This window comes from Hyla sarda, chromosome 9, assembly GCF_029499605.1.
Source record: "Hyla sarda isolate aHylSar1 chromosome 9, aHylSar1.hap1, whole genome shotgun sequence".
NCBI lineage: Eukaryota > Metazoa > Chordata > Amphibia > Anura > Hylidae > Hyla > Hyla sarda.
Genome location: NC_079197.1, coordinates 21,888,720 through 21,907,329, shown reverse-complemented (window position 1 = coordinate 21,907,329; position 18,610 = coordinate 21,888,720). Strand labels below are relative to the sequence as shown.

The 18,610-nt window shown below is 41.5% G+C and overlaps 1 protein-coding gene across 2 annotated transcripts in view; it reads right to left on the bottom strand.

The window, feature by feature from the left end:
• Positions 1–5,854: 5,854 nt before the first annotated feature.
• The window catches only part of LOC130291343 (protein bicaudal D homolog 2-like), a 42,073-nt gene continuing 29,317 nt past the window's right edge, over positions 5,855–18,610 (bottom strand). Inside the window, exons 6-9 of one of the 2 annotated variants that reach the window (XM_056540012.1) lie at positions 17,327–18,271; positions 8,328–8,479; positions 6,948–7,172; positions 5,855–6,043 (exon numbers count right to left, since the gene is read on the bottom strand). In XM_056540012.1, the coding sequence (XP_056395987.1) occupies position 6,043; positions 6,948–7,172; positions 8,328–8,479; positions 17,327–18,271 (1,323 nt within the window). In that variant the 3' untranslated portion in view covers positions 5,855–6,042. The remainder of the gene's footprint in view (positions 6,044–6,947; positions 7,173–8,327; positions 8,480–17,326; positions 18,272–18,610) is intronic. The other variant, XM_056540011.1, reaches the window with a different exon arrangement.

The following is an 18,610-nucleotide window of genomic DNA, read 5'->3' as shown; positions in this document are numbered from 1 at the left end:
AGGCCGAGTTCACACAACAGAATGTCTGTGCGGAATTCCGCCTGAATCTTCCGCACCAACATTCTGCAGCAGCCCATAGCAACAGCTACCACAGAAATATCGAGCCAGGAGTCCGCAAAAACATTGACAATGTTTAATGTTTTTGTGGATTCCGCAACGAAATTCATCTGAGACTCTGCATTTCCAAGCGGTTCTAGCATCGGCCGGGGCATTCCGCTGTCTGTGGATTGTCCGCACGCAAATTTTCTGTGCAGACACTGTAAACATAGCCTAAGGCAAAATGGCCGGGCGGACATTCTGCAGACTGTGGGCGCCGGCAGAACTTGCCAGTGGTAGAACCATTAAAGGGGTACTCCGGTGGAATTATTATTTTTTTTTTTTCTAAATCAACTGGTGCCAGAAAGTTAAACAAATTTGTAAGTTACTTCTATTAAAAAATCTTAATCCCTCCAGTACCTATTAGCTGCTGAATACTACAGAGGAAATTATTTTTTCTCGGAACACAGAGCTCTCTGCTGACATGACCACAGTGCTCTCTGCTGACATCTCTGTCTATTTTAGGAACTGTTCAGAGTAGCATGTTTTCTATGGGGATTTTCTATGGGGACCATATAAAGAAGAAAAAGAGGATCCACGACAGAGCCGTATAGCAAGTAAATGTACAACTAACAATTCTTCATAGCGGGCAGGATAGTTAAGATAGTTAAGCCCGGAATACCACTTTAAAAGATGCTCCGACTCAATAGGCAGCAATGCATTTCTGGGCCTGATTCCACAGAAAGAACAAACTTGACAATTCTTTCTGTGGAGTTTGCAATCGGAATTTCCGCAGCAGATGTTTCCGCCGCGTGCAGAGTGCAGCAGAATCGCACTAAAAATCCGCTTCCGCTGTATGAACATGGCCTAACACAGCCCTATACACTGGAATAGATGAGGGTGGATGGGAGCAGCACTAAGCAAGAATAGGAGCTGTACTTCCCCAAATCTTTCCTTTCTAAAAAGAGATTGAACCCCTATAATCAGATTATATCATCCCAGCAATATCCCCTGATATTAAAGAAAACGGTTTCAATATCAGAATAAAAGCAAATGAGACAAACGTCTAAGTCAAACTTTTTAAATATAATTTTAATAAACATTTCCTTCAGTGAACAGTATTTATACCTTTTGGTTCTTTTCAGCTAGGGAATAAAAAAATAAAATAAAAACTTTAGTTTTTTGTTTTCTTACTCTTGAAATAGATGACTGCGGTCTGACAGGTGGCCTTCCAGAGTGTTATTTGTGGATCTCTGCTTTCCTATAACACCTTCACACTTTGTGCAGGACTCCATGTAGAACATGTGTCTTTTCTTTTAAACATCAAAGTATTCCATAATGGTGGAACTATAAGGAAGTGGTCTCCGACCTGTGACACTCCAGCTGTTGCTGAACTTCCAACATTCCCGGGTCACAAGTTGGAGATCAATATAAAAAGAGAAGACTGCACATAGGTTATCACACCCTGTTTGAGTAAAATGTTCCCATATAAAAGAGTTTCCCAACCAGGGTGCCTCCAGCTGTTGCAAACTCTGTCTCAGGAACTGTCCAGAGTAGGAGTTAAATCGACATAGCAAACCTCTCCTGCCACGGACAGCTTCCGAGACAGACAGAGGTGTCAGCAGAGAGCACTGTGGTTACACAGAAAATAAAAACTCAACTTTAGGATCTGATAAGTACTGGAAGGATTAAGATTTTTTTTTTTTAATTAAAAGTAATTTACAAATCTGTTTAACTTTCTGGAGCCAGTTCATATGAAAAAAAAAAAAAAAAAAAATAATTGTTGTTCACTGGAGAACCCCTTTAATAGTGTAGTTCCCCTCTTGTGCTGCCTGGTCCTAGTCTACCACTAATTTGGGTCACCTTATTCTGCTGTTATTGCTGCGGAGAGGACTTGACAGGTACTGCTGCAATGTTATGATCATTGATGGAGAGGATTTGTACGTCTATACCAGTGTTTACCAACCAGGGGGCCTCCAGCTGTTGCAAAACTACAACTCCCAGCGTGCCCGGACAGCCTTTGGCTGTCCGGGCATGCTGGGAGTTGTAGTTTTGCAACAGCTGGAGGCACCCTGGTTGGGAAAGACTTCCATTTAAACTTTAGGTGACTAATAAAATAAATTGCTCATCTGGTATGTCAAGCGCATCTTATACATTGCAAATACCATCCTCCACCAGGGCATCTCCAGGGAGAATTACACCCACACAGCCGGGTAGTGTTATTACAGATTACTCACCTTATATATGAGAAGGGCACAGCCCATAATGTAATGGCCTGATCATGTAAACTGGGGGGGGGGGGGTTTGAGGGATCCCCATTTTGGACCCTGGAGGACTTTTCATGTGCATTCCGCAATCTAGCATTTCAAATGGTACTTGTATTTGCTTTGTATTGAATACTTTATGTTATTGACCCCTTTCTATGGGGATGTCCTGCAAATTACTACAGATCACTGGAAGGTCATAGGCCAGTCCACGTATATGTCTAGTGGTCCTGGATGGGTATATGCAGGTTGGAACAAGCTGCATCTTTTTGCATCCCAGGTCCAATCCACTGCCCCACAGCGCTGGACCCATCTGACACAATATGGCTTTGCCAATTCTGAAAATGCCGCATGCATGCCAGAGGGCATCTGTGACGACGCATAGCCAGGCATATGTGAACCAGGTCACAGAAACACTGTTTATACAGCAAAGAGAGGTGCAGTACGGTCACTTAGATGTCTAATTCTGAAGTTATAAGGAGCCACTATACTCTAGTGTTACAGCCCTTTCCTTGATTCGTAAACAGGTTTTAAAGGGGTTCTCCACCATAAAGGCGATTTTAGTACGTACCTGCCAAACAGTAATGGACAGGCTTAGGAAGGATCCGCACTGGTCTTTGGGTTAAATGGCTATGTTGTGAGATTACCATAAAGCTGTGGCTTTCTTTTTGTGAACCTCAGTATTTCCTGTTGAAGTTTTCTTTTTTTTTTTACTACAAATCCCAGAATTCCACTTTTCTACCTCCCACACATCAGCCAACCCCCCCCCCCCCCCCCATTGAGCAACAAACAAGGTCAATGGATTCTAATAAGGGTGTCTCCAGCTGTTCCACTCATTGAAGCAGACAGGCTCCCTGTCATTACCGGACTAGTGATGTCAGGTCTCGGCCGCACTGCATCCTGGGAAATACTCGAGACAGGAGTCATTTCGTATGCTATTAAAAATGAACATCCAGAGCGAAGATCACATAAGAATACGAGCTGTTAGAGACAGGTACAGACATTATATTATGAACTACACTAACTTTACAGCCCCTGTAGCATAATTAAAGGCATATTCAACGTTTTTTTTTTTTATGTGACTATGCTACAGGGGCTGTAAAGTTAGTGTAGTTCATAATAGTGTCTGTACCTGTGTGTGACGGTTTTCTCACAAATCTTCTGTGATTTTCACCCCAATATTTATTTTTAACAGCATACAAAATGACTGTTGTCTCAGATTTTTCCCAGGTTGTAATGCGGCCGAGACCTGACATCACTAGTCAGCTGATGACAGGGAGCCTGTCTGCTTCAATGGGTGGAGCGATCGCTTGGTGGGAGAGGGATCAAAGTGCAACACTGTAGGCACCCTGATTGAAAACAAAAGTCTTTTGAATGGATGCAGCTCATTTATGTTTCAATGGGTGGGGTGGCTGATGTGTGGGAGGGAGGAAAAAGGAATTATGGGATAGCCATTTAGCCCCAAGACAAGCGCAGATGCTTCCTAAGCATGTCAATTACTGTCTGCCAGGTACATACTAAAATCGCCTTATGGTGGTGAACCCCTTTAAATAAAAAAAATAAAAAATCCTGGAATACCCCTTTGAGACAGTATTTTTCGTATCAGCTTCTGGCTCGAAAAAAACAAAAATAAAAAAAAATAAAACATGTGTAATTCCTGCCTTAGAGCTTTTCGAGAGAAAAAAAAAAAAAGAAAGCTAGAAATTCAGGTTTTAGGTCTATTTGAAAGGGAATTGCTCATAATACAGTTTTCTTATACACTGGAATGTTCTTTTCATTTTTTTTATACATTGAAGTCCATCTTTTCATTATAGGTCAGTACATTTTCAGAACAGCTTGTTCAACCTTCTAGGCAAAAACACTGATTCTAGAATTATAAAAATTACATTGAAAATAAAAAAAGTCGCCAAGTTACATAGAAACCGTATTAGTGAAATTTCCGTTAATACTTTAAAATAAGTTAGTCGACTCTTTCCTATTTAAGGCACTTTTCAAAATAAAAACTTTATATACATATTTTTTTCTTAAAAAAGCGAACCTGTCCCCTATTTCATGCAGATCAGACCAGCGGCAGAATGGAAGAGATATAGGCAGTGGGAAGCCGAGACATTATGCTTGAGTGTTTTAGAAAAATCATAGTTTTAAAGGAGTACTGTGGTGCAGGAACACATACCCTCTCCTGGATAGGGGATAAGTGTCTGACTGTGGTGCAGGAACACATACCCTCTCCTGGATAGGGGATAAGTGTCTGACTGTGGTGCAGGAACACATACCCTCTCCTGGATAGGGGATAAGTGTCTGACCGTGGGGGGGGGGGGGGATGAGACTGCTGTGACCCCTGTGATCTCTTACACGGCACCCCCGGCAGTCCCCAGGAACAGGGCGTGTTGACCCCGTATGAAGCGGTGTCCGACACACCACCGCCATGTATTGCTATGGGAACGCCGGAGATCTAGCATATGGGTATCTCCAGCTCTCCCATAGAGCTACATGGCAGTGGCGTGTCCGCACACGTTCTTCCTAGGGAGAGCTGGGGTGCCATGCAGGAGATAGCAGGGGAGGGGTCCTAGCAGTTGGACCCCCATGATCAGACACTTATCCCCCATACTTTGGATAGGAAATAGGTGTTCCTGTACCATAGTACTCTTAAAATGCTGCTAGGACTAGGCTAAAGTAGTCACTGGGGTGGTTCCCAGGTTGCACCCCCACCCAGCCGGCCCTGAGTGAGGAGTCTCTCCAAAGCAGCGTATATAGGGAAAAAGTCACTCACAGCTGTGGGGGCCGCCTTCCATGACAACTTCTCCAAGTCCCAACAGCTTTGTAAAACTATGATTACTCTGACACGCCACAGAGTTTAAAGTGTACCCGTCAGATTAAAAAAATAAAAAAATGTTTTTTTAAAATATATCACTCAGTACCTAATCCTGACCACGTAATCTAATTTTTATGTTTCTAGCAGCTTTATTTTATTATACTTTTAATTTAGCTCACTAGTCTGAATTCCTCTCAAAGGGAGGGGGCGTGGCCTCACTGTGCAGGTCTCCGCCCCCTCCCTCAGTATGCTGCCTGCTCACATCTCCCCTAGCATTAGCAAAACTACAACTCCCAGCTTGTCCTCACTGACAGTAGGGGGACACAAGCTGACAGTGGGAGGATTTTTCCTCCAGCTCTGAGCCCTGCACTCACAGCTGTCAATCAAGGAAGTGTGTCCATGACATAGGTGATGATACATGGACACAGCAGGACTAGTATGTGTCCAAGCAGGCAGGCAGGGGGGCAGTTGTATGACTGGATTTTTCAGTAGGAAATACTGAAAACTTTCTAATGAAAGCAATTACAAAACCTATTGGTTATACATGCTTTACAACATATCAAAAGTTTTTGTAACTGACAAGGCCCATTTAAAATTAAATCAATCATAGTGTCACCTACCCTATACTGCCCGAGGCTTATGCAGCAAGGAAAAGGTGACAGGTTCTCTTTAAAAACTGAAAATATTTCAAGTAAAAAAAAAAAAAAAAATTTATATATTACATCTTTGTCTCCCAAAAGGAAAAACTGGCAATTTCAGGAGGTATAGGAATCACATGTGCTCCATCAGGACGCTAGTAAAGCGGGTTATGGTTGTGCATGACCTCTTCAGAGTCCTTTACGTGGGAATGTATTCGAGGCTGGTGGTCACGTGCATAGGAGTGTAGGCGAAGAATTAGGCTGGGATATCGGAAGCAACCGGAAGCTACTTTCTGTGAAAATGAAAAAAAATTAATATATAAAAAAAGAATAAATAAATGTAGCAATAAAGGATAGTAACTGCAGGGACAGAATATTTCGGTTTCAGCTAAGTTCACACAGGGCATAGTGCAGTGGTCTTCAAACTGTGGACCTCCAGATGTTGCAAAACTACAACTTTCAGCATGCCCGGACAGCCGTTGGCTGTCCGGGCATGCTGGAAGTTGTAGTTTTGCAACTGCTGGAGGGCCACAGTTTGGAGACCACATGAACAGAGTATAAGGCAAATGCATTTTGATAAGAAACATCCACATGGGAAATTGAATGTTAAATGTAGGGTATTCGACATGAAATCGTGAAATCCCCATGTCCAATTTCCCCCTATTTCATGACCATTATTCTCTAATCGCATATCAAAATTGCAATATTTACCCCCATAATCAAAAGACATCTTCCCCAAATCATGAAGCCCTAGGACAAAGTCAAGGCAGCCAGGGTCCACCTTAATAATGAGGAGCCCAGTTCCCAAGTGAATACCACCTAAGGCAACGTTCACACAGCTTAAAAAGGGGTGGAATGTCCGCACGGAAAACACGTGCAGACATTCCACACAGTTGAATAAACCGGCTGGCGCTAGGACCGCTTTGAAATGTGCAGAAATGAGTCTCGTAGATGGCAATGCATTCCGAGGGAAAGCCGCAAAAATAATAGACCGGTCTATTCTTTTTGCGGACGCCGGAATCGGGAAATTCCACCGTGCGAACAGTGCAGCAGAATCCCATTGAAATCAATTTGACCCCTGCTGCAGCGGACTATCCAGTGGAATTCCGCCGTGTGAACATAGTCTAATGCTTCACAGAAGAAGCCTACTTAGAAACTTTTATTCACAGTATCAGTATAGAAAACTTCATTACATACCAGTTCACTTTTGATTTTGAAGATCGAGTTTTTGCCTTTGTGACAGATTTTGTCCGACTCGACTTCGAGGTCTCTTGAGCAGCTTCCCGTCCTTCCAAACGCTGAGTGAGGGCTAGTTTTTGTTGGATAGCCATCCGTAACAAGGCATTCAAGGTCTTCTTTTCATCCTCTGCTACTACGAGCTGGCGCTGCATGTCCTCTAACTGGTTAACATACTGGTCACACCTAAAAAGAAAGTCAATATGTTATTAACCAATAGTGAAGACTGAAGTAATATAGTAAGCACTTTGGTGCCAGGTCCCACAGAAACCATATGCTATGCTTTTATTGTACCCCATTGGGTACACACACACACACACACACACACACACACAAATGGATGAGAAACACCCATAATACAACAGATCTCCATTTAGGGAAGCCACAAGTATGAGGCGGAGTTCACACCATGGGGAATTCTGCTGCACTGTGTGCAATGATTCTGCAGAAATTAACCTTTCGGACTCTGCCAAATGAATGATTGTGTTTTTTTTTTTTTTGTTTAATTATATAAAGCAACTTCTTTCAAAATTGTCTTCATGGAAAAAAAAAAAAAAAGGCCTACCATTTAGCTATTGACAAAAAAGGGAACAAAAATTTGTCACATGGACTTTTTGCTTTCAGTGCCAGAGGTAACAGCAGGGAGGGAATTACACATCTGCTAAGTGTAGAGAGGAAGGAGAGTATACATAGAGGACAGCAGACCGGCTGGAAATAGAGAGGAGAGCAGATACAGGCTGTGTAAAGTGTAAAGAGAAAGCAGCGCCCACTCAAGCTGTAGGGGCTGTAGAAGGGAAACTAAGCAGCATTTTTAGCAAAGGCCTATGGAGGAAAAACAAAAACCCACACACTCTTTGCACCATACAAAGAATAATAGATACACTTTTGAAAAGTAAGTGAGATGCCAGTAGAGGAAACTGTCTGCTTACAGGATAACTCTGCAATTTTTTTTTTCTTTCTGCTATATGTCCAGACTGCTGAAATAAAAAAAGGGCCCAGGCACCAGGAAGGCGGCCGAGCCTTTTACATGACACCGCTAATCTTCAACGATTGACTGAGCGGCAAAGTGCAGTGCGACCTGTCTGGCACCAAATGCCAAAAGAAGACCGGGGCTGGAGGACGAGAGACCAATTCCGGCAACAAGAGGAGCAGCAGAGGGAGAGTCAAGTTGTTTTTTCCCCCCAGCAGCCCGGGGCATATATGAGAAACACATTTCTCCAGAGTCCTCTAACACCTCAATAGGAGCCCAAAACTGCAGTATGGGGGGGGGGGGGGTGGAGTGTCACCTAGAAGAAAGCTTGGCAAAAGATGTTGATAAAATAGGATATTGTCATTCCTTACCTGCTCGCAAACACAGAGCGCATGGATGAGAAAGTAGCCGCATCCTCCTTCAGGGCCTTGAGCTCGCGTCTCAGCTTCAGCATGGTCTCAGATATGAGCGCCTTCTCGTTCTCATATTTGCTTTTCAGGTTGGACATGGCTACCTCCGCTGTCTAAGACAGAAAGTCAATCAAGGCCACATTAGAAAACATAGCAAAAAGTTAAAAACTGTCCTGTCGGCATTGACATCATTGGTCGATCCAAACTTTTGTTTTTGGATTTTTTTTTTGCTTGGTAGATATTTTTGTACCCAGTTTAGATTGTGAATATAGAATACTAGGATATGTGAATTTGTAGACATGACAGACGCAGAAATAGGTGGTTACAAACCTGGCCTGATGATCATGTGGTGCGACCATCAGCATCTAAGAAGTAGATCCTATAGCGGGTGTGAGGAACTGATCAGATCTATTGCATTTGATCAAGTACTGAGGATTGTAACCTGTTACTTCTAACCCAGATATGGAAACATTAAAACATAGGTAAATAAAGAAAGGGACATATTCGGTTGCTACATTACTTAAGCCAGGGTTTTCCCAACTAGGGTGCATCTGGCTGTTTTAACCAGCTGCTGTCTAAGGAGGAGCCGGCTCATCCCGAGACGGCAACCGGTGTATGGCGCAGGCTCCCGACTCGAGCCCGCGCCATACCGGCTGGCCCCAAGCTGATTTCACTAGCAGGGGGCCGCCTATAATAACAGACATGCAGCTATTAACCCTTTAGATCGCCGCTGTCAAAGCAGACCGCGGCATCTAAAAGGAGCTTTAACCAGTCCCTGGTGGTCCAGTGGGGTGGATCGCCCCCTCGCAGCGCGATCGCAGGGGAGACTATCAACTGTGGAGGTAGCCGGAACCAGGCTTTATCAATTGAGTGCAGAGCACACAGATCAACGTAGTTCTATTGAACCACAATCTGTATGGAGGAATCTAATGATTCCTCCTAAAAGTCCCTTAAGGGGAATAATAAAGTGTAAAAATGGGAATAATAGTGTTAAAGAAAAAAAAAAAAAAAAAAAAAAAAAAAAAAAAGAGCATTCAAATTAACCCTTTCCATATTAAAAGTTTGAGTCACCCCCTTTTCCTAAATTCAATATAAAAAATATGTAAAATAAACATATGTGGTGTCGTCACGTGCGCAAATATCAGAACTATAAAAATTTAAACTAAAATGGTCAATGGTGTTTACGTAAAAAAAATAATACCAAAGTCCAAAATTGCCTATTTTTGGTCACTTTGTATACAAAAAAATAAAATTAAAATAAATATATATATTTTAATTTAATATATAATATATCTATATAATATATCAATATATCTATATAATATATCTATATAATATATCTATATATAATATATATCTATATATATAATATATATCTACATCTATCTATTTTATTGATCAAAAAAGTCCGATCAAAAACAAACGGAATCAATAAAAAAAAAAAAAGCAAATCACGGCAGAAAAAAATAGCACTCAAAGCCCTGTATACGGAAAAATAAAATAAAAAGTTTTGCGGCTCTGTGCCCAGAAAAACATGCATCTTTCAACCGTCCGGCCCGCCCTTGTATGTATCCTATTACCGTACCTCTTTCTCTGCCTCTCAGATCTCGCTCCTGAGGACAGCAGTGAGGCAGTGCGCATGTGCGAGATCTGAGGCGGCGCAGGTGCGTATTTGCAAAATATGACAGGCGGCGCTGGTGTGCATTTGCGAGATCAGAGAGGCGGAAAAGGAGGTACGGTAATGGGATACAAGGGTGGCGAATGTGCAAGATCTGAGGCAGAGAAGGAGGTACGGTAATAGGATACAAGGGCGGGCCAGACGGGTGAAAGAGGCATGTACCGCTTTGATAGTCTTAGAGACAGGGAGGGCTGGGTAGACAGGGAGAGCTGACCAATCCAAGCAGGCTTTGTATACAACAACCAACCAACCAATCACTGGTAAGGTACCATACATAGGTAGAGGGGTAGTCTTATACGGCGACTATATCCCAAACTCTATATTTTAACTGTAAAAGTTGGGGGTAGTCTTATATGCCGGAAAATATGGTACTAATTTTGGTACATGTAGTTCTATTTGTTTTAGGTAGTAAAATATATAATTAGGTATCCTTTTAACCGTATGGACCTACAGAATAAAGATAAGTGTCATTTTTACCGAAAAGTGCACTGCGTAGAATCGGAAGACCTCAAAAGTTACAAAAGGTTTTTTTTATTTTTATTTTGCCCTGGTTGTGCCGTAGATTTTGTGGTGAAATGATTGAGGTCATTACAAAATAAAATTGGTGGTGCAAAAAACAAGCCCTCATATGGCTCTGTAGGTGGAAAATTTAAAGCTTTCGGTTTCTAGAAGGTGGAGGAGGAAAAAAAAAATAAAGTGCAAAAATTAAAAAAAATGGCCCGGTCCTTAAAGGGGTTATCCAGGAAAAAAAACAATTTTTTATATATCAACCGGCTCCAGAAAGTTAAAACAGATTTGTACACTACTTCTATTAAAAAATCTTAATCCTCCCAGTACTTATGAGCTTCTGAAGTTAAGGTTGTTCTTTTCTGTCTTGGTGCTCTCTGATGACACGTGTCTCAGGAACCGCCCATTTTAGAAGCAAATCCCCATAGCAAACCTCTTCTACTCTGTGCAGTTCCCGAGACAAGCAGAGATGTCAGCAGAGAGCACTGTTGCCAGACAGAAAACAACAACTCAACTTCAACAGCTGATAATTATTGAAAGGATTAAGATTTTTTTAATAGAAGTAATTTACTAATCTGTTTAACTTTCTGGAGCCAGTGGATATAAAAAAAAAAAGAAGTTTTTTCCTGGAATACCTCTTTAAGGGATTAAAATTATAACTCCCAGCATGCGCAGACAGCCGAAGGCTGTCCACACATGCTGGGTGTTGTAGTTTTAAAACATCCGGAGACTCCCAGTTGAATACCGACCTAAGCAACTTTAAGAACAGGAATCTGGTTGGTGGAAACACCAGTTTTCTCTAGCACCGTTTGTAATACTGACAATATTTCATTGGGTTTTCTATAGGGCTATAAAGAACAATTCAGATGCTAATAGTGTATTTAGTCAGTATTATAGTAAAGGAGACTCCTGGATTTATAGGAGCAGTAAGCCATGTAAACACCCTACACGCCCGACATTAAAAAGACTTACTGCATTCAGTTGTGAGATGATGACTGCAGTGTAATATATTTCAGGATCTGTTATTGCTACTGATCCCTGTAATCCCATACTAATAGAGGGCCCATTCACACAGCAGAATTTCAGAAAAATTCTGTTTACAAAAGGGATCCTGCAGCACCGTGTGAACAGCAGAATTTCTGCAGCAGTAAATTCTACCACTGAAATTATAATTCCAAGAGCCATTGAAAGAAAGGAGACGGCGCATGTCTGAGTGCCAAATGATCCCTCAGGATGCGTGTTGGTATTATAACTTGGCTCAATTCACTTCAATGGAACTGAAATGCAATATCACACACAACCTGGGGGCAAGGGTGGTGCTGTTCATTTGTGTTTAATTTATTTAAGAAATCAGCTGTTCTATTCCCAGATGATCCCTTTAAGAGCGCATTCACACGCTAGTAACTAGCAGCGGTTACCGGGAAATTCACTGAGTTAGGCTGCTTTCAGACTATAAAAAGTTCTTCCGTTTTAAAGAGCCATTATAATGTTCCGTTATGAAAACCCTTAAACGGCAGTTACAAAATCCCATTAAAGTCTATGGGATTTTTTACATTATCCGTTTTAACCCGTCATAGCCCGTTCTTAATAATGAACGTTATTTTGTGACGGGAGAAAAATAGCCCATTATTAACTGATGTTATTTGTGACGGGAGAAAAACGTTACATGCACTATGGTTAAAACGGATAATGTAAAAATCCCATAGACTTTAATGGGCCTTTGTAACAGCCTTTTTAAGGTATTTGGTATGAACTGATATACCGCCCAGCCCCAACTACTTCTATTATTCTAAAAAGGCTCCCAGCTCCATCTCTTATTAAAGTTATATAATTTATAAGTGGGCTTCACCAAATAACCAAATCATCTCAATTCTATGAAATGTTACCACTTGCCAGTACTGTTCTCTTAACCTTGGATAACTTTGCTTTACTTATCGGAGCCAATTTTAAGTAACAAAAGCTCAGAATAAAATTCTAAATTCTCATGGTTTGCATCCACCTCTGCAGTACATTGTGGGAGCTCAGATGATCACGTATCCAAGCTGCCAGCAGGATGCAGAAAGTTACACATATAGAGAAAGGTCAAAATTGGTGCAAAATAGTAAAGCACAATAATTGCAAAGTCTTTAAATGTAGATTCTAAGCAGCAAATTATTCAGGACGTGGGAACCAGTCAAAGGGCTAAGGCTGGGTTCTAAAGAAAACCGTATGGCAAAAAAAAAAAAAGAAAAAAAACGTATAAGTTTTAAAACCGTATACTGTTTTAAAAGTGCATACGGTTCCGTCCGTTTTTAATTAAAAAAAAATAAATGTTTTGATAAATTTTTATTTAAAATAGTTTTTTTTACATTTTGAACTTTAAGATGCAAATGCACATGTGCAAAGTAAAAACCGTATACGGTTTTCCTGTATGGAACCGTATACTTGTGTGTTTCCCATTGACGTCCATGTTTAAAAAAAATAAAAATAATAATTTACGCGGTTGCAGTATGGTTTTTAAACTGGAGACAAAACCGTGGTCAACCACGGTTTTGAGTACGTCAAAAAAATAAATAAATAAAAAAATAAAAAAAAAGTATTGCTGGCCAACCGTATGCAACTGGTTTTCAATGATTTGTCTATGTATACGGTTTTTCAATACGGTTCCATACGTTTTCAATAATGAACCGTACTTGAAAAACGTGGTGTGATTGCGTATCTTCTAGATAGATTGTCAGGAGTTTGAAGCCACCAATCTAATACCAATGATCAGCTTGTGCAGGCACCATTAGTAGCAGCGGTGCAAGAAACTGAAGGGAAGTCCTGTTCAATTGAATGAGACAACACTACAGTCCTTTGCGCCACCACTATAAGGCTAGGTTCAGACTGCGGAATCTCCAGACGGAAAATTTCTGTCTAGAGATTCCGAGTGCAGCCAGACTCTCCGGATCACGCAGACCAGTCCTCAATAGACTGCAATGTGTTCCGTGAGGATGTCCGCTTGAAGAATGAGCAACACAATTCTTCAGGGGGATATTTTAAGGGTGCTTTCACACACTAGTAACTAGAAGTGTGTTTCCGGCTGCGAGTTACGCTACCATTCATTTGAATGGGTCCGCAGACAGTCGGCAGATCTGACACTATTGCGGACCCATTTAAATCAATGGTATCGTAACTCGCAGTAGGAAACCCTCCGCGTGTGAACGCACCCTAAAACGGATTTTCCGTTCACAAATTCTGCTTTAAAATTTCCAACCCATTCACTAGGCTTGTACATTTTAGTAAGCAGAATTTCTGCCTGCAATTTCAAAGCGGAATTGCAGGCAGAAATTCCATAGCCTTTAAAAAGTATAGATGAGCGTTCGTAAACGTTTACCAACAAGCCATCGCTCTCACTCCTCCCATACAGGAAGGTACGGTGCTGCCAGAAAGGATAGGGGAGTTGAAAAATGATAGGCCCGATTCTTCTAAGCCATTAAAAAGGTATAGACAGGCAGCCACTATACCCATTGGTTGGTGGGTTTGGATGACACAATCCAATGTAGGGCCATCTTTACAACAAGGCCACTGTTAAAGCGTTACTATCATTTAAAAAAAAAAAAAAAAAAAAAGCACCACTACTTTTGACATGTTGCCCATACATGTGAGAAGTTTTGATCGCACCGGGTCTCACTCCTGTGATTATTATTATTATTTATAAGATGGGGCAGTGAGGGGCATCACGCTTTACTCCTTGGCCACCAGATCAGAGCTTTTCACTGCAAAGCCTTATATATCATTAATAAGTCAGATTTGATTGACTGCGGTGGAGAGAGCTGCGCACTGCCTCAAACCTCCCAGCTCATAACTAGCGACCGCAGTGGGTCTCAGCAGAGAGATCCAGTACAAGCAAAAGTTTTGACATGTCTGGGCAACATGTCAATTTTTTTTAAATGATAGTAACCCTTCAAGGGTTAGTTCACACGGCCATCTGTCCCCGTTTCGGTTCAGATCTTGCAGGCTGTAAATGGATTAAAAAACGGTTTTAAAAAAATCCCATTCATGTCAATGGGATTTTTATTTTATTTTTACAATCAGTTTACATCCGTGTGCACTCATTTCCATTTTTTTTTTTGACGGCAGAAAAAAAAACAGCACATGCAGTAATTTTTCTTCCGTCAGAAAAACAGAAGAAAAAACGGACACAGTAAATTTTTACTTTGAAGTCTATGGAAAACGGATGAGCATTTAATGTCATCCGTTCTTTAAATCCGCTTTTTGATCCGTTTTTTTTTACTTCTGAGCATGCTCCCAAAAAAATAAATAAATAAATGTTTTTTTGGTTTATTAACTGAACAAGGACAGATCCAAACTGATAGCATCAGTTGTCAGTTTTTTTTTTATTTTTTTTTTTATTTATTTTAATTTTTTTAAGTCCTTTTTTTTGACAGGAGAAGAACGGGACGGGTCTAGTCGGTCATGTGAACGCAGCCTAAAAGAGAATGTTTAGAATATATATTTTATATATTGAACACTCTTTTAGGCTATACATTATATTTCCGAATGAGGAAGAGATCAAGTCGGCACTACCACTAACTTCCGTACGGAGTATGCATAAGCCCCTGTACTCGATGCGCTGCTGACGCAGCTAAGGAATGTCCGTATTAGTGGTGCTCAACTCCCAAAGATGCAGAGACAGGATGAATCCAGACAAAAGGGAAAGAAGTGGATATCTACTCACTCTGTTCCACGAAAACTTTATTCAGAACAACGGGTGCATAAGACTAACAGGCACGTTCACAACAGGAGCGACGTTTAGCGTTTGCACGCTTCTTCCGGAAGAAGCGTGCAAACGCGAAACGTCGCTCCTGTTGTGAACGTGCCTTTTAGTCTTATGCACCAGTTGTTCTGAATAAAGTTTCCGTGGAACAGAGTGAGTAGCCATCCACTTCTTTCCCTTTTGTCTATATTATATTTCCCTATATTACAAAGGGGACAAGCCTTGATTTAGTATTAGTTGATCTATACATGCTTCCCACAATCAGCCCTTATGCAACTAGGGTGGGGCATGGAAGACATAGCATCTATTCCAGTGTTTTTTCCAACCAGGGTGCCTCCAGCTGTTGCCAAACTACAATTCCCAGCATGCCCGGACAGCCTAAGGCTGTCCGGGCATGCTGGGAGTTGTAGTTTGGCCACTGCTGGAGGCACCCTGGTTGGAAACACTGGACTATACACAGCCACAGGAGCTGGGAGGATAGGCAGATTAGCTTGTAATCTATGTAGGTAGCCATCCCCAACACCAGCTCTAGGGTAAACACATACTAAGAAGGCTCCGATATCTCAGTTGGACAAAATGGTGTAGACAGCAGCTAGATCAGTGTTCTCCAAATGGTCGCTCTCCAGCAGTTGCAAAGCTTCACTGCCCATTATAACCCATTATAGCCTTTGGCTATTTGTAAATTGTAGTTTTGCAACCGCTGGTAAAACACGGTTTGAAGAACAGCGAGACAGACCATGCCAAGAACCAGTCTGGCTTTGTTGCCAGTTTAAACAAACCAAAAAAAAAAAAAATAGGCACATTGGTTACCTGGCTCTTGGTATTGAGGTAGCCCCTATCCAAAAAGTTATGGAGGACAACTGACCATCGCACAACTGAAATATCAGATCCTTCTTAGGGTAGGTTCACATCACCATTTAACCATCCGATTATCAGACCGTAAAATCGTATTGCCAAAAATCGTATGTAAAAATTTCTTTGCTTTCAGATTTTAAAATCATATCCAAAAATTGAACAGATGAAAATCCCATCCGATTTTCAATACAAATCTGATCCTATTAAAATTAAATATGTATGCCAATGGCAATAAAGTTTTATATATTTGAAGTGTATGTGTTTTGAAGTCTACTGCGCATGCGTACAAAAAAAATTGTGCGCAATTAATCTGATAGAATCACATAGTCACACGATTCCATGCGATTTACATAGACATCAATAAAATAAAAAAGTCGGACACGATTTCGATCAGATTTTGAATCTGGACAAAAAAAAAAAAAAAAAAAAAAAAATAAAAAAAAAAATCGGGGTCAACCACGATTTTACCTCCGATCTTAAATCATGCAAAATCGGACGCGGATCAAAACTGATGCATTTGCTGTCTATCATTAAACGGGTTATCCAGGAATAATATATATATTTATATACAGAAAACAACAACTCAACTTCAGCAGCTGATAATTATTGAAAGGATTAAGATTTTTTTTTATAGAAGTAATTTACAAATCTGTTTAACTTTCTGGAGTCCATGGATACGACTTGGCGTGCAGATTTGTACGATTTCAAAGTTAAAAATCGTAAGAAGTAGGATGGTAAAATCGTGATGTGAATGCACCCTTAGAGAACAGTCACATGCAGCAGATCAGTTGCAGAAAATGTCTGCTACCATCTCATTCATCCAATTGGGGTTTGCAGAGATCCATACACGCTGCAGAAACAACCCGTTCAGGTGAACGAAACTGGTTTCTCCTGCAGAACTTTCTGCAACAAAAAACGAGTCTCGCATGAATTTACAGGAAAGCTACAAAAAGTCTACGCACATCAAAGCAAGCTCCGTCCACGCATGCAGACACACCTAGGAGGGACTGTGGGAATAACACAACAACAAAATCTTAAAAAGAAGAACTAACTTAATTTATTAAATAACGATAAAGTATAAAAATATACAAAACAATACTGACAATGACAAGACATAAATAACTGGAAGACTTAAAAAATAAATATTATAAAACCGGGAGCCTTTATAAAGACAAAATGTACCTGCTTATTAGCCTTCAGAACAGTCCTCAGGGTAGCAATCTGTTCTCGCTTAGTGCTCAGCAAAGCTTTCAGCTTCATGACCTCTTCCACCAGAACCTCTTTCTCCTTGTCCATTTCGGACGTTATGGTTTCCAGAGACGTGTGGTGCCAGGACACAGAGAGGGCGCCCTGCAGATGTTTGATCTGGTCTTTAACAACTGCGATAAGGTGGGTGATGCTTAGAGGTTCCCTTGTAGAGTCCCCAAAGTCGGACCCTATGGAGGAGTCAGGGCTGCTCAGAGGCGAGTGCTCACCGCTGTGAAGGTCAGACATGTCCAAGTCAGGGTTTACCAGAAGTTTACCAAAAAAGTCTGAAGATTTTCTCTTTCTGAAATGTAGCTTTGCGCCTTTACCATCCCGGTAGTAATCGAGCATGACGCGGTCGGGCGTCAGGTTGTTGCGCATGCAGACATGGTTGTAGAGATGGGCCAGCTCTTCTATGAAGGACAGCAGCTCGTCTTGTGCCAAGTTCAGCTTACATTGGAAGTCGCAATACAGTCTCCGCGCTGTCCTCAACTCTTCCTGAAGAACGGACAAGAGTCCCCGATCGTCGTTCTCCAATTTCACAGATGTATGAAGCTCCTCGACCACCACCTGCTTGTTCATCTCCCACTCTTGCTTTTCTTCTTGGTACCTCCTCTCGAACATCTCATATCTCTGCTTTATGTCTTTCAGCTCTTTCTCCAGTCTGGACACTTCCGCTCCTTCTTGCCCGCAGGTACATTGTGACATTTCATCTCCGCTCCCAAAATGGGGTCTAGAATTACCGTTTTTCTGGAGAGTCTTCATTTGTTCGACCAGTTCGGCGTTCCTCTGTTGTTCATTTCGTAGGTCCTTGCTGATTGCATCCAAATTTCTCCGGATTTCTTGCACGTTTATCTCCATGTTGGCCTTCTCCCGATCAACCTGTAGAAGAGCAAGGAGGACATTCAGGATACAGAATAATTTTTTATTTTCAGAGAGATCCTGTAACATTAAATATGCACGGACACCTTAAGTGTACGTTCAGACAAGCGGATTTCCAGCTTATTTTACGCTGTTGATCCGCCGCTGAAGGACCTCTGTATGCTGCCTTTACATGTGGCTGCTCGGCGTGGCAATACGCTGCTACGTGCAGACGCTGAAGCGATGTGCGAGTCGCTGGGCATGTGCAGTGTACTTGCACACATCACATTCGCTCCCCCTTCTTTATTAGCTAGGCCGAGAGCAACTGCGATGTGCAAGTATACTGCGCATGGCAACTCG